This window comes from Mauremys reevesii, linkage group 18, assembly GCF_016161935.1.
Source record: "Mauremys reevesii isolate NIE-2019 linkage group 18, ASM1616193v1, whole genome shotgun sequence".
Classification (NCBI taxonomy): Eukaryota; Metazoa; Chordata; order Testudines; family Geoemydidae; genus Mauremys; species Mauremys reevesii.
In genome coordinates, this window is record NC_052640.1 from 2,142,353 (window position 1) to 2,164,076 (window position 21,724).

General features: G+C 57.7%; 2 protein-coding genes across 5 annotated transcripts; one reads left to right on the plus strand and one right to left on the minus strand.

The window, feature by feature from the left end:
• Window positions 1-1,250: 1,250 nt before the first annotated feature.
• On the minus strand, window positions 1,251-11,376 carry CRYBA4 (crystallin beta A4). 2 transcript variants are annotated; one of them, XM_039505206.1, is made up of 6 exons: window positions 11,295-11,376; window positions 5,051-5,101; window positions 3,491-3,609; window positions 2,764-2,905; window positions 1,793-1,935; window positions 1,251-1,469 (listed from the first exon to the last, which is right to left on the minus strand). In XM_039505206.1, the coding sequence occupies exons 2-6, from the start codon at window positions 5,087-5,089 to the stop codon at window positions 1,322-1,324; spliced, it is 591 nt and encodes a 196-aa protein (XP_039361140.1). In that variant the 5' UTR covers window positions 5,090-5,101; window positions 11,295-11,376; the 3' UTR covers window positions 1,251-1,321. The 2 variants fall into 2 exon arrangements, with proteins under 2 accessions (XP_039361140.1, XP_039361141.1); XM_039505207.1 differs by lacking the exon at window positions 11,295-11,376 and adding an exon at window positions 6,532-6,551.
• On the plus strand, window positions 10,509-20,542 carry CRYBB1 (crystallin beta B1). Of its 3 annotated transcripts, none has more exons than XM_039505204.1 (6): window positions 10,509-10,584; window positions 11,337-11,489; window positions 13,228-13,346; window positions 18,641-18,773; window positions 19,192-19,334; window positions 20,176-20,542. In XM_039505204.1, the coding sequence occupies exons 2-6, from the start codon at window positions 11,349-11,351 to the stop codon at window positions 20,354-20,356; spliced, it is 717 nt and encodes a 238-aa protein (XP_039361138.1). In that variant the 5' UTR covers window positions 10,509-10,584; window positions 11,337-11,348; the 3' UTR covers window positions 20,357-20,542. The 3 variants fall into 3 exon arrangements, with proteins under 3 accessions (XP_039361138.1, XP_039361139.1, XP_039361136.1); XM_039505205.1 differs by having other exon boundaries at window positions 10,556-10,584; window positions 11,347-11,489; XM_039505202.1 differs by lacking the exon at window positions 10,509-10,584 and having other exon boundaries at window positions 11,292-11,489.
• Window positions 20,543-21,724: the final 1,182 nt, after the last annotated feature.

A 21,724-nucleotide genomic window follows, 5' to 3' on the forward strand; every position in this document is an offset into this window, starting at 1 on the left:
CCCTCCAGGAGGCCACGCCGGCAATGCTGGACAGACTCCACGTTAGGCCCTGCACCTGCTATGGGGGAGCGCCCAGTGAAGTGCTGCCCAGACACATTCTGCCAGTCTCAGAAAGGGAGTCTCACAGCCTGACCCCACGGTGGGCAGCCAGCGTGTTCCCTTGCCAGGCGCTGCCCGGCAGAGGAGGGTGAGCGAAGCCATGGCATGGGCTGGCCGTTCCGACTGGTTGGAAATCTAGACTAGCCTGTTCCCAAAGGCCTGGGGGCTTGGTGCCTCCAACTTGGGATCCCAACTGGAGACACTGCACAGGGGCTGCCCTTCCGAAGGGGCCTGCCAGACGCACTGCTCCGGCAGGGAACTCCTCCTGGACCCAGTGACTAGCAGTAAATACACACCCTAGCTATTGCAAAGTCTTCTCCGCTTCTGCTGCAGCCCCCTCCCCTGTCCCAGGGACCCTCTCTCCTGGAAGGGGGCTCTGTCCCAGAGCCCAGACTAGCAATGGGCACTTGGCTCCACTCTTGTGGTTTCAATTAACATCCCGGCTGGCTTCCCACGACCAGGATTTCCTCCAGGTTCTCTCCTTGCAGTACCACCAGGGCGGGGTGGGGCTGACGCTGCCTTGCCATGGTCTATTGTGCACGTCAGACAGACGTCTTGGTGGTTTCTCATAGGGCTGGATGCTGCCTATGTCTGCAGTCTCTGTTGTGTTTACCAGAAGAATTGCTTCGGGATCCAGGTGTCCAGACGGCAGGCTCCCATTTGGCTCTCCATGGGGGGCTGCCGTTTGCTGTATTTCTGGAATATCCCTTAGTCCCCATGGCCAGAGAGGGGCAGGCTGAGCGGTAAGCTGGCAGTGCTGCGGGCTGCCTAGGACTGGGGAAGATCCTGGAGCTAGGCCTGCCCCTGCTCTCGGGGGGACTGTGTTCTTCCTCAGGGCGCCTTGGGGCAGGACAATAGGCTGTGGTGACTAGCTGCATCCTTGCCCACCAGCTGCCAGCCCTCCAGCCTGTGTGCCCGCAGCTCTGGGCTGCCTGTGTTAACGAGCTCCCGGGGGACATGTCCAGTAGCTGGAGCAAGGGACAGAGAGCCAGTCGGGCTGCCCCCACTGCATGACCTGACGCTGGGAGGGTCTGCCCTGGCTGCAGCCGGCTGCAATAAGCTGGACTTACCGGCCCTGGCTGGTTAGACAAGTGCACCTTTATTGAGCTTGGCTTTGAGCACAGCTGAGTGGGCCCGGAGCCGGGGGCCCCAGTGGAAGGCGGGTAGGGGTAAGACGCTGAGGGGCAGAAACGGGCGGCTGCGGCCTGGCGGTTGACAGCACTCACTGCTGGATCCTCCGGATGGACTGAACCTGGGAGGTCTGCGCGTGGGAGCCCCACTCCCGGAAGTGCTTGTATTCGCCCGCGTGATGGTCGCACTCCAGGATGTACTGGAAGCCCCGGTACCCAGGGAACTGGGAGCAGACCCAGCTGCGGAAGACAGGAGAAGCCTTGCTGCCAGAGCCAACCCCAGGGCAGCAGGGCGGGGGTTGAGCGGACAGAGCGGTCGGGGGCCCCACAGACTACAGTACATGGGGGGGGTCTGAACTCCTGGGCCCTCGGGATCCGACCGGTTCTCCTCAGCCACAGCATCACTCTGGGACCCTGCAGGGGCACTGAGTCCTGGCCTCGGGGCCTGGCAGCTGCATGCCCGGGGAGTGCTGCTGCAGTGCTGAGCCAGGTCGGGGGCTGGCACCTTGAGTGGGTTTGGGGCTCAGCCATATTGTCGTCCCCCTCCCCCCGGAGGTACTCACGCGCCAGAGTGAGCGCGGAAGGAGCCCACCGCGCTGCTCCCCCAGCCCATGGCTGGCAGCGAAGGGTAGTCGTCGCTCAGCTCCCCTTTCCGCCCCAGGAAGTTCTCCCACTCGAAGATCGTCATCTTGCTGTCCCGGTGATTCTGCCGCGAGGGGACAGAGAGATTGCAGGTGGGCTGGGGACACCTCCCGATGCCCCCGCAGGGCCTGCCTGCTCCACAGGGCTGCTCCCCACCCAGGAGGGCTGCTCCTGCTTCACCCAGCGGACAAGACAGCAGAAGCGGGCCCCTGCTGCTGGGAGCTGGGGCTCAGAGCAACGCAAAGGGCACCCACAAAGCGCCCCGGTTAACTGGGGCCTGGGGCCCTTTCTGACAGCGAGAGGCCTCGGGGAGCTCGGGGGTGGGCAGAAGTCCCAGGAATGCCAGGCCGCTCTCCATGGCTTCGCTGCAGGGGTCTCTCACCCGGCACTGGGGGTGGGGGTGACTCTCACAACACCTCCTCTCTCCAGGCCGGGGCCTGGTCCCTGGAGTGAGATGGGCGTCAGCACATGCTGCCCAACTCCTGCCGGGCATCCCAAAGAAGGGCCGGGCCTGATCCCAACCTTTGTGTCCCTTCCCGGGTGAGTCGAGGGGCGCTGGGTCAGTCCCAGGCACCGCTCCTCACAGACATGGGAGATGGAACCAGCCCCGTCCGTGCTAATGCGCACGTCCTTACAGCCCGAGCCTGGGGCTGTGCCAGCCTTGCCCCCAGGGGCCGGGTGCAGCAGGGACCCGTGTGCCAAGGCTCAGGCCATGAGAGCACTGACTGGCATCCCAGGGGGAGCACTGGCCACACTGCCTCCCCTTGGAGCTGGGTAGGGTGTGTCTGGTCAGCCCACTGCTCTGCGGGGCCAGCGAGGCTGGGCGGGATGAATGGGGGAGCGCAGGCGGATGGGGAAGCCCAGAGGGGGGCAGTCGGCCAGCCCGACTCACAGCACAGGCGATGGGGCGGAAGGAGCTCATCCTCTCCACGTGGTAGGCGTGGCTGCCGCTCCAGGCCTCCCAGCGAGGGTACTCGCCTTGCTCCAGAACGAACTGCTGCCCCTGGAAGCCCACGTGCTCAAAGCCTGCCCACCTGTGGGGAAAGCCAGAGCCCAGGTATCCAGGGAGATCGGGGCCGTGAGTGCTCAGGCGACCGCATTAGCCCGGGGCCAGGGCAACAGGCTATGGCGTATCTGCCAGCAACCTCAGCTGAGATGACTGACGGGCCAGCTCTGCATCCATGCCCACTGCCGGCATATGGGCTCCCTGTCTCTGCTCTGGGTCCCAGGGCCCCGCTGATCACTCCCCAGCCCAGGGCCCCGCTGATCACTCCCCAGCCCATGGCACCCGCTAGCCTGTGGGGGAGATGGGGCTCAGCACTGGCAGCCTGGCGCATGGCAGGTTAGCACCCACAGAGGTGGATGCATGTGCCCGCCCCATGAGAGCTCCGAGGGGCTGGGCTGGGGTGGGCTGCGTAGCTGGGGCTGCCACTCCGGGAAGCAGAACGATTTCTCGGGGCCAAACACCAAGCATTTCCAGGGACAAAATGTAATTGAAATCCCCAGGATGCCCTGGGGCATGCACAGCCCCCCGGGACGCAGCATTCTCCAGGGAGCAATGGGTGGCAGTTTGGACCGGGTGCGGCAGGGGAGCAAGGCGGGGCCGTCCCGGGACTCACGCGCCACTCTCAATCTTGAAGGAGCGGAGCGTCTGGAAGCCGCACGCCCTCACGTCGTAGCACTCAGCGGTGAACTCCTGCCTCCGGCCCTGGAAGAACTCCTCATCCCACACCACGATCTGGGGGGGACAGCCAGGGTCAGGGGGCTGCTCTGGCATCATGGAGTGACACTCCCTGGCTCCTGGAGGGTGCCAGGGGCATCCCACAGCCCTGGGGCAGCTCACACATTGGAGCAGCTTGTGCTTCAGGCATGTGGCTGACATCCCCTCAGGCCCCACGCCAGGGTCGTCCTGCTGCAGCTCAGCTCCAGGCCAGGCAAAGTGCAGTGGGGGACTGTGCTGTGACCTGCCTTTAGCCAGGACCCTGCAAGCAGGGGAGTGGTTTCTATGTCCAGCCGGCTCCCTGCCCCCCTGTGTTTGGCCTCAGCCCCAGGGGAGGGCGGCAGGCTGCATGGGAGCAGGGAAGGGGTTAACTCCACTGGTGCATGAGGGGCTTGGCTGGGTCTGGGCCAGGCAGGGGGTTCACACCTTGGGCCAGACCCTGTGAGAGCTGGGGCTGGGGGCGAGTCCGGTGCTCCAGGGAGAGGGGAAGGCAGGAGAGGAGAGGGCTGGGCCTCCACTCCTGCCCCATCTCTGGCACCCACCTGCAGCGAGCCCCGCTACAGGGGCCTGGCCGACAGAGGCCCTGAGCGCCTGCAGCTCCCAGGGAACGTGACTCATGGCCTCTGCCCTGTCAGCAGCAGGAAGGGCACTGCACTCGGCTCGCTGCCTTCCTGTGGCACTGCTGAGCCTGGCTCGCAGGCCCTGCCCAAGCCTCTCGGGCTGGGGGACTCCGAGTTGCTGGGAATTATCCCCACTTTGCAGTCAGCAGCGAAAGAGCAAACTAGCCCAGCCCGATGCTCCGCCGTGGAGCCCAAGCCTGCTGTGTCCAGCAGAGAGCAGCAGTGCCCAGACATCGCCCCACCTCGGCCAGAGTGGGGTGCAGGGAGACCGTCTCTGCGTGCACAGGGCTTGGCTGCAGCAAACACACGTGTAACACGCCCTTGGACTGAACCCCACTGCCCCTCCAGAGCCCGCTGGAGGAGACGACACCGCACGGAGCTGGGCTGCTCCACCAGAGCCCCCTGGCTGAGCTGGAGGGAGACATGTCACCATGTTCTCACCAGCCCTTTGCCCCCAGTCCCCACTGCCCATTATCCCCTGTCATACATACCGAGTCCCCAGGAAAGGGCTCTGAGACAGCAGCCACAGGGCCAGACAGGCTGTGCCTGGCAAGGGGTGATTTCTGGGCATTCAGCAGCCTGGGGCCTAGAGACCCCCCCAATATCCTCCCAGGCGTATCAGCAGCAGGGGGACGAAGGGAGGTGTCAGACCAAACTCAGCCTCTCCCTTCAACCCCCCAGCTGTGTCTGAGACACACCCTGTGCGCAGGCTCGCCATGGGACCGGCCATGGGGGACTCCCAGCGAGCGGGTCCTGGGGCCCAGGTCTCAGCACGGGTCCTAATGCCAAACCAGCTCCCGGCGATGCTCCCCCCAAGACCCCACCTCGCCCGACCATACCTTCCAGAGGCCAGAGAACTTAGTGCAGCGTTGGCTCATTATGGCTCTGTCCTGGGGAGGAAACGAGAAGACCAGATCGTTAGAATCTGCTCCATGCAAATCTGTGTTGTTGGCAACTGACTGCAGGCTGAGACACCCTCCCCAGGGGACTGGGATGGAGTGGCGAGGTCACCCCACTGAGCTGGTGCCTTCCTCTGCCATTGCTAACCACTCCTCTAGCCCTGCCCTCCTGCAGCCCCGGCCATCTGGATCTGAGCCAGTGCCACGGTCCCATGCCCCTGGATCACCCTCACCCCCACCCCATGGGGACATGGAGAGCAGCAGGAGGCCCCAGCCTCAGGCACGGTGCTGCAGCTGGGACCAGGCACCCTAGGGATCCCCCATCGCTCCCATTGTCCGCAGACACTGGTGCTTTCATAGGCAAGGGAAGGGCTCATCTGGAAGGCACATGGGTGGGATGGGGGGCTGGGATCCCCCTGCTGGGGTGGGACACGTTCCCGATCACATGACCCAATGCCTGCATCTCGGATGCCGCCCAGCCCCCAGGGAGTTAACGCTCAGGCCTGCATTTGCTCTGCTCTCTCCACTCGGGTGCTCAGGCCCCAGCACCTGTTGTTAGGTCTGACCCTAGTTAGTGTTTGCTGCTGCCTACAAAACAATTGTGTCTGTCGGCTCCCTCCGGCTCCCTGGCCGTCCTGGCAGCTGTAGCAGAGCAGGGGAGCGGCTGGGACCGTAAGTGCCCTGGGGCATCTGGCACTTTGCAACCAGCCCGTCAAGTCCAGACTTAGCCCCTCTCTGCGAGGATTTGGGACCTTGCCGAGGATGCTTCCTGCAGTGGCAGCCCCCTGCCCTCAGGACAAAGCCCCTGGCGGGAGCCACTGGAATCAAGCAGGAGAGAATGCAGCACGGCTCCTAGGAGTCGATCATCCACGGAGCCCAGCCACGCTGGCGAGCTGCTGTCCAGGCATTTTCACCACGTCGCAGGGCAGTCTGAGCTCAGACACTAGCAAACCTCGGGGCTCTGACCTGCTGCCGCATGCAACTCAGGACACAGCAGAGAGCACTAACCCCACAATGGCGGGAGCAAGCTGACGTGGCTGGGAACTCTGAGCCTTCTCTGCCACCTCTTCTGTCGCCGCTGGCTCTGCTCTGAGCCCCCCCGCAGCTGGTGTGTCCTGCAGGGAGCCGGGGCGGAGCTGTGTGAGCAGCGGGCACAGCGTGCTCCCAAAGGGCAGGGCTTTCATCAGCCGCCCTGTGTCCTACTTCGACCTGACCCTCAGGGCCAGCAAGTTCCTCTGGCCGGACACTCTGCTCCAGGGCAGAGTCCTTGGGCCCCGTCAGCAAACTGCCCAGCCGGACACTCCTGCTCAGCCTCCCTGGAGAATCCCCGTTCCTTTGGGAGCCCACATGCCCTTCCAGCTCCAAGTCAAAGAGCATCTTGAAGCGAGCGCTGGCCAGTGGAGGCTGCTCCCTGCACTTACCTGGTGAAGAGCAGCTGGACTCCCAGGGAGGTGACCTGGCCTGCAGTGGCTCTGGCTGGGTTTTTATAACCTCCAGACAGAGACAGAGACAGGCAGAGCATTACAGAAACCCCTCGCTCAGCACATGGCAGGCAGGGATCTGGGGCAGAACAAAGACTGGTCTGTGGAGCAGCTAAAGCACGGTGCCAGGCTCTCTGCTCAGCCAGACCCCGAAGGCAGCAGAGACTGCCCTGGGCTCGTCCCCGAGGGGGTCACCCTCCTTCCAGATGGCAAACAGCAGCTCTGCCGTGAGCGGCCTTCCTCTGGCCTCGCTCACCCCGCAGTGCCTGCTGTGCTGCCCCATCCCGTGCGGGAGAGCATCTCACTCTTTCCTATGGGGCTGCACCCATCTCCCAGCCAGCGTCAGCAGCCTCCCGCCCCGGATGAGTGAGGGGGTGGGTGAGTGGGGGCGGGCAGCTGTGAGCGAGACCCTGAGCGTGTCTCTCTCGCACTCGCTGTGTGACAGGACTGGCTGAGCGTGCCTGTACGCGCCGGCGGAGGAGGTGCCTGGCTCCCTCAGCTTATACAGGCCTCCCTCGGGGCCTACCTCAGTGGGACTCGCTGAGCGGAGCGGGGCTGCAGGCCTAGAGGTCCAGGCTAAGGAGGCGGTGAAGCCGTGGGGCTTGCCCTGGAGGAAGAAGCAGACCCCCAGGGGGTCTGCCCCATTGACGGTGGCCTCCCAGAGGCTGTCCCAAATCTGGGGCCGCAGCACCGGCCCTGTGGAGCCGTGACTCTGTGCTCACCCCAGGCTGGTGTGGCACAGCAGGAGGTAGGGGGGGATCATAACTCCCGAGTCAGGCAAGGGGGGGTCTGACCCTCCCCATACCAGAACCACCGCACAGCGTGGTGTGGTGGCCCAGCTTGGCACAGAAGAGGCCCGTGACTGTGTCCTCCCAGCCCTGGGAGAGCAGGCAGCAGGAGGCAGCCCCAGCAGCACGCCGCTGAGGGCCAGAGCCTGAGCTGCTGCCTGTTCTGAGTGTGCACTATTGGCACCCGGCGTTACAGCTGCTGCTCCCACGACGCTCCTGGGGGGCGGGGGCACATGCAGGGAGCACGGTGCCATGGAATGGGCGTGACCTGCCTGATTCCTGGCTGTGCTCCAACCTCACACTGGTGAGCCCTCCCCCCCCCCCCCGCCTGTGCTTTGGTACCCCCTGGAGTGAGGCTAGCTGCCCCCCAGCAAGGAGGTGATGCTTATATCCACAAGGGCTGCATTCACACAGCCTGGCTGTGGCGCAGCCGGGGCCATGGGAGAGGATGGGAAGGGAAAGCATGATCACAGGAACAAATAAATCAGGTGGATGCACATTCTGGGCCAGCCTGGGTGGGAGCAGCCAGCTTGCTCAGCAGGGGCCCTGTGTGCTGCTCCCTTTTGTGCTCCATCAGGATCGTGGGTGGGTCTGGACCGCAGGGCCTGGGGCAAGTCCTTCTTCAGGTTTGGATTGTGTGGGGTTCAAACCAGTGCCGACATTTAACGCAAGCCTCAGGTGAAGCTGTGCTGAATGTAGCACTGTAACGGTGGGCCTCTCTTCTCAGTGCACCAGTGCTCCCTCCCAGGGAGGGTAGAGCTGAGCTGAGACAAGCAGAGGGATTTGAGACACAAAGTCACTTCCTAGGCGAACTCGAAAGTCAGGAACAGAAGCAGCTAACAGGAGCGTTTCAAAGGGAGGTTGGAGAGAGAGAGGTCTTTCTTCTAGGTCCAACTCCACCTGTGGTATCAAGATGGCCAGCGATGGATCAGTGGAGGTGAGCTGCATCAGACGTGCCATGTTCTCTTTCCTGCCTGAAGCCAGCAGGAACTTCCTGGGTATGAAGTGCAAGTTGGGGGCTGTGCTGGAAGAAAACATCCTTGGAATTGCTAAACCTTAATTCAAAATGGGTTCCATCCAACACCGAGGAATTCTATTAGTCCGTGTCTTGACAGATAAAGAGGAACTGATCACAGAACTAAAAGTTAGTGGTTGCTTAGGTGCAAATAATCACGACTTAATTACATTTGTAATGTGCAAACAGAATAAAGTCCAAACCAGTAATGTATATATTTGGGAGCTTTAAAGGAGCCGCTTTCACAAAGCTGAAAACTATTATGGGTCAAATCAGTTGGGAGAAAGAATTTAAACAGAAAAATAGGACTGATGCTTGGGAACTTTTTAAGAACATTTTACTAGATGCCCCAAAAGCCACAATCCCACAGTTAAGAAAGAAGGTCACACTGATTAAAAAAAGCAGCCTAGCTTACTGGAGAAGTGAAAGCAGCTGTAGAAAATATAGAAACAACATATAACAAATGGAAAAAGGGACAGTTGATAGGAAAGATATAAATTAGAAGCTAGAAATTGTAGAAAATCTTTAAGGGAAGCTAAAGGACACAAGTAAAAATCCATGGCCAGCAGGGTTAAGGACAATAAGAACGTTTTAAGTATATTAGGAACAAAAAGAATCCTAACAGTGGTATTGGTAGTTGGAAATGGTAGAATTGTCAATAATAATGCAGAAAAGACTGAAGTGTTCAATACATATTTTTTCTCTGTATTTGGGAAAAAGTCAGATGATGTAATCATACCATAGGATGATTAAATACTTTCTATTCCAATAGTAAGCAAGAAGGGTGTTAAGCAGAAGCTACTAACATTAGACATTTTAAAATCAGCAGATTCAGATAACTTGTATTTGGACCTTGCTGGGTTGCCTGTCTCTTGCAGTCAGACAACGAACCTGAAAAGTCTGGGATAGAGAGAACCCAGGTCAGATAGTCTCCCTGGGCCTCCGTTCCCATTGGTACCACAGGACTAACAGCCCTGCCCTGGGGCCCAGGGCGTGGGGCGGGTAATGTCGCTCGATGCTGTGAGGGGCTCGAGTACTACGGTGACGGGAGGGCGTACGTACCCAGCTATCCCAGCCGGGCCTTGGCCGCAGCCTGTGAGGCTGTGGATAGAGGAAAGCAAAGAAAGGCTGGGCTGGCAGGATTAGTCCAGTTCGAGCCGTCCCGGGGCTAGCGTGATGGTGGGAGTGGAGCCCCGGCCCAGCTCACGGGTTCAGTGAGAGAGAGAGGCCCAGGCTGAGCCTGCAGAGGGGTTCAATGTGCCCCCCAGGAGGGGGTTTCAGGGCCTCTCCCCAACCTGTCAGTGCCCCATACCCCATTGTCCCTCCCCAGGGGAGGCCCCTTGCTCCCACACGGAGGCCCGCGGCCCAGCATGTGCCAAGTCCGGCCTGGCTATTGCATTGTGAAGGCGGCAGGGAGGGGTTTCTGGGAGGGCTGGTTACTGGAGGGCTCACGGGCAGCGGGGGGCTGCAGCCCCAAGCACACCAAGCAGGGGCTGGGAGAGCCCTGGGAGTTTCCTTAGGGGAGTGGCTGCCGCACAGGGCTCTCCCAGGCCCCACACTGCCCCGTCTCTGACCATCCCTGAGTGAGGTTAACCCTCTAAGCGAGGGAGCCGGAGGATCCTGCGGGGCCGTCAGCCCTAGATTGGGCCTGCCAGGGTGGTCCTGCTCCAGGCCCACCGGCGCATCTGCCCTGCAATGGAGCTGTGGCCGTTTGGGCCCTGGAGAAGCCTGGGCGGGGTGGGCAGCAGGGCCCTGGGGACCCACACCTCTCAGAGGAGCCCAGAGCAGCAGGCCAGGCTTTTAGGGGGGCTGTGAGTCTGTGGAGGTGGAGGTGTGGGGGGCTGGGGCTGGTCATTGCTCTGCATATGCCCTGGCTGGGTGTCTGCACTACCAGCAGCAGGGCTCCAATGTGGGGCTGGAAAGCAGCCCTGTCAGGCCTTCTGTTGTGCCCGGGCTCACAATGGAAAGTGCTGGGTTCAGCGGCTGTGCATGGGGCCTGACAGAGGTTTCCAGCTCATTGACCACATTGCAATATGTGATGACTGCGAGCATCAGGGCAGACACTGATGAGCTAGCACTTCCATTGTGCACCGGCCTGGGGGTCTGTCCTTGCCAGGCTATAAAGTGGGGGCTTCACTGGACCCCAAAACACACTCCCGCTCATTCCACCAAGAAGCAGCAGCTGCCCAGGTAAGAAGACAAAGTACCCTGGGCCAATGGCCATCAGGGCAGAGGGTCTGGCCCAGGGAGCAGGGACGGACCCTGGCGAAGGGCCGGCAGGGCAAAGGGTCCGGCCCAGGGAGCAGGGACGGACCCTGGCGAAGGGCCGGCAGGGCAAAGGGTCCGGCCCAGGGAGCAGGGACGGACCCCGGCGAAGGGCCGGCAGGGCAGAGGGTCCGGCCCAGGGAGCAGGGACGGACCCCGGCGAAGGGCCGGCAGGGCAGAGGGTCCGGCCCAGGGAGCAGGGACGGACCCTGGCGAAGGGCCGGCAGGGCAGAGGGTCCGGCCCAGGCAGCAGGGATGGACCCTCTCTGGGCTATGTGCAGAGAGTCACCCCAAAAGGGCCTGGCCAGAGCACGGGAATCCATTATCCCAGCACCCAGCCAGCCCCAGTTATTCCTTGCCAGTCAAGTGCAAAAGAAGCAAACAGCTAAGAGGGGCAAGGAGGCAGTGTGGGCCTGGGGTCGCCAGCGCGAGGCACCCCCCCCTCCCCGAGGGCAGGGGGGCTGAGGCAGTCACAGGGGGTGGCAGCACCCCTGGGTGTGAAGGGCCATTGCTGGCTCTCTGGGCTAGCAGCAAGCGGACTGTGCGGTGGGCAGAGCAGCCCAAGGGAGGAGAGAACAACCCTCTGCTGGGGCCTCGGTCGGGGGAAGGGGTGTTTTTGTGACATACGCACTCACCTGCAAACAATGTTTCCTTTCGGTGCCCCTCTTCCACCTGAGCTGACCACAGCCATGTCGGAGACCATGAAAACCACTGCTGCCAGCCAGGCTGCTGATGACAAGGAGAGGGGAGCCCTGGCCCCAGCCCCATATCCAGACCACACCCCTGTTTCGAACACGAAGGCTGAGCAGCCTTCCATGCAAGCTTTCAGGGTAAGCCCCCTGGGATGACCAGCCCCGGCTCGGTGCGCTGGGGCGGGTACAAGGGAGCCTCTGGCCCAGCAGCAGGGAAGCGTCTCAGCAGCAAGGTGCCATGGATGGCTGGGGAATGTGTCAGGCTAAAGAGCGAGGTCTTAGCTCTGGAGCATCATGCCTGGGCCCCAGCTGCCCAGGCCTCTGGACTCCACTAGGACAGGACTTCTCCTTGCAGGGGGCAGTGCCGGTCCCCTGGGCAGGCCCTGCCAAGTGGGCTCCCTGCACGGGCCCTTGCCTTGCACTTGCAGCTGACTCCTCCTCAGAGCAGCCCATAAACGATTATGTGGATTCCCGCCAGGCCTCCTGTGAAGCACCAAATCCCAGTGAACAGGCGTCCGGAACAGCGGCTGTGTGGGAATCACAGAAGTTAGAGAAGGAGAAAAGCCATGAGGCAGAGGCAGAATCAGCCCATCCAGCATGTCTTCTAGTGCTTCAGCCATCTCTCCCTAGAGGCTGAATAGTGGCCTGCATAGGGAATGGTTCCAGGTGCTGTGCCCCAAGTCATGGGCTTGGGGTCTGATGCTCCACACCACTCTCTCCTGCTCCTGCTGCAAGAAAAATACAAGACAGGGGTTCAGGAGCAGAGCAGCAGTTCTCGAACTGGTGCTGAGGCTGTGAGCTGCAGCTGCTCTCCCCCAGCTCCAGGAGAGGCTGGGCTGTTGTCTAAACCACATGGCACTAGACTGGCACTAGGATCCTTTCCTGGAAGGGACGACGGCAGTGGTGTGCTCTGAAAGGACCTGAGCCCTGCTGACTCCATGGGAGGAATGGGGAGGAAAGCCACCCTTGCTGGTACACGCACACCACCTCCAGACAGCAAAGGCCACAGCTTTAGATGCAGCTTCTGATTTTGCAGCTGCAAAATCCACACTGTGAAAGGGAGGGACCCTGCAGAATTGCCCGTTTCCCGGGATTGGGTGTGTCATTGCGTAGCTCAGCCCCAGGCCCCACTCTGTGGCTGTGCCACGCACCCCACACAGGCACACGTCCTTTTTCAGGTGCAAAGCTAGAGTCTGGTTTGAGGCCATTTGCAAACTGGCTGTCAGCCTGGGACAAAAAGCAGGAAGGGGAGAACTGACAGGGAGCTTGCTCCCACTGGGGCTCACTAGAGGGGTGTATTCAAGTCAGCACGGTCACAGAACAACTGGAGGCAGCGGGTCAGAGTGAGCTGGGGTGGGATGGGGCTTCCTAACTGAGACTCACTGGAAGTCCCACCACATCTCTTCAGGTCCCTGAAATATCACAGGATTAAGCTGAACGGTTGTAAGTAGTCAGGGAAGAAACCAGAAACTGTAGCCCACCCTGCGGCAAGAGAGAGCAATTCAAAACAGGACTGACACAATAGAAAATCCTTAATCCTCTAACAGCTGCCAAATGTTGCAGACACTTCCACGCAGAGGGCACCTACTGTGCTGCTGAACGTCTCAGGGCCATCCCGAGGGAGCGTAGTTAGGTAGTGGTGGCATGCACCTGCTCCAGGCGCTCGGTGCACAAGCTCCATCCAGGTAGAACATGCGGGTTGTGCTGCAGCTGTTCCCGTATGTCCTAGCATTCTGCTGACTCCAGGGGAAGCTAACTCTGATGGCAGCGCAGCAGCTGTGGCAGAGCCAGGCTGAACGCTATCTGCCGCTGACCCCCGCAGTGGGTGGCTATTTCTCTTGCCGGTTCTGAACCCTTGTCCTTGGTCTCCCTGCAGATCGTCATCTTTGAGCAGGAGAATTTCCAGGGCAGGAAGATGGAGTTCACAAACGAGTGCCTTAACCTAGGCGACCGTGGGTTCGACCGGGTGCGCAGCGTCATTGTCAGCACTGGACCGTGAGTGACACAGCCGCCGGGGCAGGAGGCACGAGAGGCTCTCAGGGGGGTCAGGCAGGCAGAGCTAAGGGCAGGGTTCAAAAGGCAGCCACTGTGCTAGGAGGCACAACTAAGTGCTCACAGTCCTGCCGCTGACTTCAGACATAAGATAATAAGAACATAACCAGACCAGAGTCAGACCTACCCCCAGTATCTGTCTACCGACAGTGGGCCAATGCCAGGTGCCCCCCTGGAGGGAGTGAACCTGAGCAGCAAACAGATGAGTGATCTCTCTCATCCATCTCCATCCATCCTCAAACAGAGGCAGAGGCTAGGGACATTCTTACCCATCCTGGCTAATAGCCATTTATGGACTTAGCCACCATGAATTTTCAGTCTCCTTTTAATTAACATTGTTATACCTAGCCCCCCCTCCCCTCTCAGGAGGAGTTAGTCAGTAGTTGAAGTGCTGCATGTGAAGAAGAACTTCCTTTTATTTTTTTTTTTAAACCTGCTGCCTATTAATTTCATTGACCCTGGTTTCTCTAGTTCTTGTATTAGTAAATATATTTTTTTTTTCCTTATCCACTTTCTCAACATCACTCATGATTTTATATACTATCATCATGTCCCCTTAGTCCTCTTTTTCCAAACTGAGAGTCTCCTAGCCTCTTTAATCTTTCCTCATATGGGACCCTCTCTAAACCCCTAATCATTTTAGTTGCTCTTTTCTGAACCTTTTCTAGTGCTAGAATATCTTTTTTGAGGTGAGGAGACCACTTCCATTCACGTGTGTCAAGAGTCTATACAACGTTATCGTCCACTGCTGGGAACTGAGCACCTGTGAGCTTTGGAGTCAGACTGTATCCAGCGCATCAAACTACATTTAGCCTTGCCACAACCTGCCAGTATAAATACACCACCATGCAATTCCTGGAGCCAGATCAGTTAGCCCAGGCCAAGGCAGTGCAGGACATGTAGGCCAAGACCGTCAGAAGTGGCTGGTGATTTAGGATGCTCAGCCTGAGACACCTTACTGGGCCTGACTTTCAGAGGGTGGACGCTCCGCACTTCCTGAAAAATCAGTCCCCCTGAAGGTGCCACCCAAAATGAAGGCTGTTCAGCTTTCTAGGAAGTCAGATTTGCCCTAGTCTGTAGCAGTGGAACTGGAGAGAGAGAGAGAGAGAGAGAGAGTGCGTGTGCTGTGCTGTATTTTGCAGCTGCATATCCTGGCTGTTCACTCTGTGCTTTCATATAGTGAAAACAAGTGCTCCCCCAAGGAATCTTTCTTTTAATTTACATTTGAACCAGGAGATAGTGTAGGAGGCAGACCCTGGACTATAATCCAAACAGCTCTTGTGCAAAGAAATGAAGTTGTGCAGGATCATCCCTGAGGAATGGAGTTCCTGAAGGGCTCGGAGTTCTAGGGTGACCAGACGTCCTGATAAAATCGGGATCGTCCCGATATTTAGGTGTTTATCCCGATATTTCACTCCTCTAGCGGCACTCGCTTTTTTTTTCCAGCGGACCCCACCCCTGCCCCCTTCCCCCCATGTGTCCTGATATTTTCTTCCTCTCATCTGGTCACCCTAGTTGTCTGGAGTGAGTGTCTGTCAGAAAAGGACACAAAATGTATCCTGCAGAAAAGGGAAATGATCCCTTCTACATAGAGAACTGTACAACTCACCAGAGGTTGAAAGAAGCTATTCCAGAGAAAGGGGCAGGCATGCAGTACAGACCCATGGCTTCATTACCATCCGTTGTATTTTAGAGGGACAGTCACATCCCTCTGGCAGAGGTTAACGAAGACTGCAGACTGCCTCTGCCCAGCGGCATTAGGTGGTGCTTCACCTGGGGAATTCAAGCATTCAGCACCACGCAGCCTCCCCTGATGGCAGTTTCAGAGCAGCACTCGTTGTCACCTGAAATGTGAGGAGCTAGGATAGGACATTACTATGTCATCATTTTTGTTATTAATACTGCATTACCCTTTAGTATCCCTGTGAACTCCAAGAGTATTAGGAAGCTGGGTCAAGGCAAACCGCTCAGTGCCCGCTCGGGGAGTGGTTTGGATCGATTCCTGCAGGTGACTTTGACGGACAGCCTGAACAGGAAAGGTTGAGTTCCCTGGACGGGAGTCTAGCTCGCGGTGACCCAGCACCTTTCTCATTTGGTAGTAGGTTACACCCGCCGGGCAGGGGGAACGGATGACACCAGGTGCAATGCAGGGGAGATCCAGGCATGGAACTGCTCCATTGCTGTGTCCTGGAGCTCTGCAAGGCATGTGCTGGCCCTCTCATCCTCTCTCCCAACAGGGAACTGGCCCCCTGGCCACGAGGACCAGATCCTCCTGCAAGCTCAGAGGGTGCCAGAATTGTGGGATAACATTTCTGGGCGAGAAGCACTGAGCCAGTAGAGAGTGGTGGTGCCAGGCAGTGCAGGGATGGCGAATTTAGCTGTCACGTTGGTAGACGTTAGAGCTGGCCAGGAGCGCATGCGTCTTAAAGAGAGTTTTGAATGTGGAGTGGCCTTTGTCTGTGATTCCTAATGACTAAGAAAAGGGAGTCCAACTGGACGTCTGAGAAGCTATTAGGTTCCATCTGTAAAACAAAGAGCACTGGCAACAAAAAGAAAGCAAGGGGCACATTGCCACCAGGCGCTGGTACCGTGGGAAGATTGGCCGTAAAATGAAAGAATCCTGTAAATTTAGGGCAAGCCAAGGCAAAACTACCCAAGTTCTTTGAATAGCCGCTCACCCAGCCTGTAATACAGGCAACACCAAGCTTGTGTGGGTGTGAGAGGGGAAGTCCTCAGGGCAGCCCCACACGTTTTGGTAAAAGCAGCAGTGAAGGAAGTATGAATAGATGGAAGCCATGGGAATTGCAGTAACCTCCAGGTGAATGCCAGTCACTAACTGTACAGATGGTTGATCTTGCTATTAAAAGATCATAGGGAGTTCAGCCGACACAGACTGTGATGACCCCAAGCAATGCCACTGGAAGGGTGTTTTGGTCTCAGGGAAGTAGTCTGGAATGTACAATATTGTACAAAAGAAAAGGAGCCCCCAATAGGCATGAGGAGTTGGTTTTTGACTGACACTGGCATGACCTTTGAGTGACAGAGGTAACACACCCGATGAATTTATCTCTCCTTTGGAGGTGTAAAGTGCTGTGTCAATGCTCAGTGTCATTATTGTTGTACTGGACAAACAGGGGAAGAAGCATTGAGATTAGGCTGTAACCTGAAAACCATGGACATTTTGGGGGTTACAAAACTCTAAGCTAAAGGAGGATTATGACTAGGTAGGATGCAGCCCAGAGGTGGAAAAGCAGGTGCAGAGTATGTGGTGCTTGTTTTGTAAAGCCAGGAGAACCCCAGAACACCAGTATTTCATGAGAATAGCAAAGGAATGCGTCACTGCCGATGTGCTTGGCATTTCCTTCAGACATGGTCTTAGGAACTACAGACCTGACCTACAGAGACTAGAGCCTGCAGCCATATAGAGCAATGCAAAGCAGATAAGAATACCAGGGAAGCCTGCCCAGTATCTGTTTGGTTGTCATGAATGACTCGAGATTCAGACAGTATGAAAGCAACAGTCTGTAATGGCGCCTGACGCTGTATTAAACCTGCTCTTTATTAGCTCTCTGGAGCTACAAAACTCCCACTGCCCCAGCACAACCACAACCCAATGATTTCACCAGACCCCAGGCCCTGCCCTACACTAGTGCGCACACCATTGCTGCCACTGCTGTTAGTGCAGCTGGGAGAAACTTGATGAGAAATGCCAAGTTGACATGGCCTCGGGATGTAGATGGCTACATCATCCTATGGACTGTGGCCAGCATCTCCCATGTCTTTTGATGCTGTTCTGAGGAGAGTTAATGAGCAGACTGAAGTGTGGCAGCAGCTGTTATGTCTGGGCAGGAGCTGAGCAGCTCAGCAGAGCTTCTGTAGGATGCTTGGGGGGAGCAGGAGGAACGGAGGTGGGGGAAGCTATGTGCTGTGCTAGGGAAGCTGTGGATAGCTCCTCGGGTAAAATGAAGAGACTTTATGACACAAGCATCATGTGGGAAAACTCTAAAAAGAGGGGAATTGGTTTGCGCAGAGCCCTCAGCTGGAAAACGCACAACTGGGCCCTGTGTATCACTGACCGACGACAGAGACAAAGTGCTTTGCAGCCTCCAATTAGATCCAGGAGAGTCAGCTGAGGAGGTACCAAGAGCACTTTCAATTGCACCATGCATTCCTTGGAAAGTGAAACGCAGTGGTGAAAGCCAAGCGGCCGGCCTGACCATGTACCATCCCCCAGGGGGATGGAGCTGTCCAAGGGTGCGGGCCGCAGGAAGCAGACTGCACAGTGACAGCTTAAATGGTCATTCCCAGCCTGGGAGGGGGGAATCAGCCCGGGAGGAAGAGCTCTAAATAAAGCAGAGCAGGGAAGGGTAAGATGGGAAGTGCGGGGGAGCTGTCAGAAAGGTGTAAACGCGGCACTATTCAGGACCAAAGGTTTATATCTCGCTGTTTGCAGTTCAGCCCCAAATCCATAGATAGGTGCCCGCGTACGAGCATTGTGAGCCTTGAGCCCTGGGATCATGAGATGTAGACAGCCAGTGGCAGCAACCGCCCTGGGCACTTTTTCATGTTATTCAAAATGTGCTATTTCAGCAGAACAGGCCAGGAGCTGCTGTGCCCTGGCATCCAGACACGTGCCTGATCTGATGGCCACTGGGGCGAGGCAGCCAGGATTACACAGCCCACAGACACTTGGCCTCCCGGGTGGGACAGTGCAGGAGGGAGGGAGGGTAGAGACACTTGGGTCACTTATCAGCCTGCAATATGCTGATACTTCCTGCTGACTGACATGGGCTGAGATCCACCTCCTGGGCCAGCAGAAGCAATGGGCAGCTGACATCACGGAAGAGAAGCTGTAAAGTCCGTGTCTGTAATAAAGGCTAGACAAGTGCAAGTGTGGGCACAACCCCTGGCATCGGGCCCTGCGGGAGTCCCTCCCAGTTCTATCGCAGCGTGTCTCTGGCACCACTGGGTGCACGGCTAGTTCTCGATTGCTTTCATACCTGGGTGAGCATTTCCTTTAGGCACGCAGGGCGAGAGACGAGATGGAGGCAGGGAAGCGGGAATGATTGGGAATTCCCAGGTGAGCTCAGCTGCTGGCTGGCCATCGAGTCTGAGCCCAGGCCCCACTGCAGGAGCTGAGACAGCGCCGTAGTTATTTCTAACCTGTCTCATGCGTGTAGCTCTGCGGCCTGCCCTCTGCTGCCTTCCTCATGTTCTGCCCCCACCCCTCTCCTCAGCTGGGTGGCCTTCGAGCAGTCCAACCTGCGCGGAGAGATGTTCATCTTGGAGCAGGGCGAGTATCCTCGCTGGGATACCTGGTCCAGCAGCTACAGGAGCGACTGCTTCAGGTCCATGCGTCCCATCAAGATGGTAAGAGAGACTCTGGAACTGGAGTCCCACTGGGCTGCTTCCAGGAGTGCAGGCAGGGGCTAAAGCAAAGGAGTGTGGGGAGCACAGGTCCATCTTCTCTGCTACAAGTGAAGGGAGCTCCCCCCTCTTCCCAGCTTGGGTATCAGCGCCCCCCACAGCTCCCCTGCCCAGGGTGCAGAGCAGTGCCCACCCGTCCCCCTCTGCTCTGGAGCAGGGAGGCTCCCTTCCCGCGACTAACCCCTGCGTGCTGGGCTTTGGGCCAGGTAAGTCATTTCTGCTGCTGCCGCCTGGGTGCCAGTCCAGCTGCCCCGCACTGGGCTCTGAGCCCCCGTGGTCACGTGGCATGAGGCCACGGGTGTTTTGGCAAGTGAGCGTGGATCAGCCTGCTGAGCTGGTTCTACCCTGCTGTCTTCCCCAGGCGGCTGACGGCTATAAAATCTCCCTCTTTGAATCTGCTGACTTCAAGGGCAACAAGATGGAAATCCAGGAAGATGACGTGCCCAGCCTCTGGGCTCACGGCTTCTGTGACCGGGTGGGAAGTGTGAAAGTGTCCAGTGGAACGTAAGCAGACACTCTCCCCCTCTGCCCCACACCCTATGCCCCCCGCAGGCCCCAGCAGCATGGCACGGCGGATCCACATCCAATCTCCCAGCCTCTGTTTGCTCATCGCGGGTTAGAACCAACAGAGAAACCCTTTGACGGGTTTCCCTGCTGCCAAGAAGAGCCAGTGATTCCCACTGGGCCCCTGGCAGGCCGGCCTCTCCTCTTAGCTCTGGGGAAACCCCTGGAAAGTCCCTGTGCAGTCTGGATGCGGTGCCAAGAGCAGCCTATACCCTGCCACAGCCGCGGGGAAGGCCAGGTGGGCGACTGGCTCCGGAGTCAATAAGCATTCACAGTCCTGCACAGCATGTGGGGGACCCTCCGTGCCAGGCCATGCTGGAGGAGGGGCTTTCTGTCCCGTCACAGCTGAGCCCGGAGAGCAGAGGAGCCTGCTCAGGGCACCCCTGCCCTGCCTTACCGAGAGCATGACAGCCATGGTTCTCCTGCCTAGCAACAGGAGTGAGGCGCGTGAGGGGATCCTGGAGCAGAGGGCAGCGCAGGTACTAGACTCACACAAGTGCGAGCAAAGCCCACTGGGTGGGTGAGAATCCCTATGTTCGAAGGCTTCACGTGAAACATGTACCACATGTGGCCTTTGCTCACACTGGCTCCACAGCCTGGCGCTCCAGGCCACCCACCATGCAAGGGCCAGGGGGCTACGGCTCGGATATTTTGTGGCAATAGACGTACACCTGATGTCTTCTTATTTAAATACTGGCCCACTGATCCAGCTGAGCCCCAGCACCGTGTGGCCTGTAATATCCTACATCTCTGAGATGCTTTATTTTGGCTTTCCCTAAAGCTGGGTTGGATACCAGTATCCTGGCTACCGAGGCTACCAGTATCTCTTTGAGAGAGGAGACTTCAGACACTGGAATGAATGGTCGGCCTTCCAGCCCCAGGTCCAGTCTATCCGTCGCATCAGGGACATGCAGTGGGATCGGAAAGGCTGCTTCACCGCTCCTGATGCTCTTTCGAAGTGAGCGTGCTCCCTGCTAGCTAGCAATCCTGGGCCACGTAGCACCTCGACACCCCTGCTACTTTCTGTGAACAGCCCCCATCTCGCCTCTCTCTCGCATCCCCTTTCTCGGCACTTTCCTTGTATATTGCACATTTATTGGATGTCCTGTACACTGTGATGCAAAATCAACAATCAATACAAAAAATCAGACAACTACAGCAGCCTCGGAGTCTGTTCTGCACTGGATTGTTCTCGGGGAAATTCCTAGCCCCTCTAACTTTCTTACCCTGTTTAAACTGCTCAATGCTCTGAGCTTCAGTGTTGGACATTTGGGGATGGGGGCGGTGGTTCTGCAGACGGCTGGGGTTTGAGGGAGGGGGGGCGGTGGTTCTGCAAACGGTTGGGGTTTGAGGGTGGGGTTTGCTCTGTGCTGTGGGGACGCCCAGGGTTTCTAAGTATGGCCCAAAGCTTAGAACAGGACCAAATATTTGACTTTATGGGCCCTATTCATCCCCTGGTGTGACTGGTCCCTGTTATCTTCATGCAGAGAACACCCAAGCCATTGGAGGCCCTGCTCTGTAAATCTATCTACACATGCAGACAGACTCTTCTAGCTGCGCTTGCTCCTCGATCCAACTGTTTCACCAGAGCTAGGAAACAGGACAGGTTCCCAAAGTGCCTCGGGCCACACGGTGATGTTTCACTGAGAAAAGCCCTAGTGATGCAGGAGTCCTGGCAAGGAAGGGGTTAAAGGGACGAAGTGGGCTGTACTGGCTGCATGTGTCGCAGGAATGGAATTCAATGGGTTATCAGGTCAGTGGAATCAGTGTAAACCTGACCAGTCAGATGCAGATCAATATCGCATCGCTGTGTGATGAAATCTCACACAGCATGTTGGCAACAGGTCTGCTGTTGTGGGGCCTCATAAGCTCCCAAAAATATATATATTGATCACCATCCTTCAGTTCTTTTGAAGAATGCAGGCCTCTGCTCTGCTACACTGCAGTGGATCAGGCATAAAGCCTCCCAATCCATGGTGTTACACCAGTATGAAACAGGTAAGCGAGAGGAGAGCCAGGCTCTCACACATCTGCACCATCAGATGACAAAGACAGCTCTCCCTTCTTGTCCGGTAATTATTGGTCAAAGTATTAAAAATAATAAGAATAATAAGAATAATTAATAATAAAGTAAAACATTTATTCTTGATCCAACGTCAAACTGTTTCTTCAGGTGCTCCATATACATCGCTACAGAACCCTCTGAGTGTGGCAGCAGGAGTGCTTTGGTGCAGCTTTCTGAAAGCAAAGACTGCTGCCATATTTCCAGATGTCTTGAGAAGTGCTCACTGCTCAGGGCTGCAAACACTTTTAATGTCTAGCTTGGCTTT

What these genes read in the sequence shown, in the direction of transcription:
- CRYBB1 (XM_039505202.1), top strand. Translation starts at nt 11,304, where the DNA reads ATGTTTCCTTTCGGTGCCCCTCTTCCACCTGAGCTGACCACAGCCATG. An exon ending in CCATGCGTCCCATCAAGATG is followed by an intron (nt 18,774 to 19,191) that starts GTAAGAGAGACT and finishes TGTCTTCCCCAG; the next exon opens with GCGGCTGACGGCTATAAAAT. An exon ending in GTGAAAGTGTCCAGTGGAAC is followed by an intron (nt 19,335 to 20,175) that starts GTAAGCAGACAC and finishes CTTTCCCTAAAG; the next exon opens with CTGGGTTGGATACCAGTATC.
- CRYBA4 (XM_039505206.1), bottom strand. Translation starts at nt 5,089, where the DNA reads ATGAGCCAACGCTGCACTAAGTTCTCTGGCCTCTGGAAG. An exon ending in AGTTCTCTGGCCTCTGGAAG is followed by an intron (nt 3,610 to 5,050) that starts GTATGGTCGGGC and finishes TGTCCCCCCCAG; the next exon opens with ATCGTGGTGTGGGATGAGGA. An exon ending in TTCAAGATTGAGAGTGGCGC is followed by an intron (nt 2,906 to 3,490) that starts GTGAGTCCCGGG and finishes CTTTCCCCACAG; the next exon opens with GTGGGCAGGCTTTGAGCACG.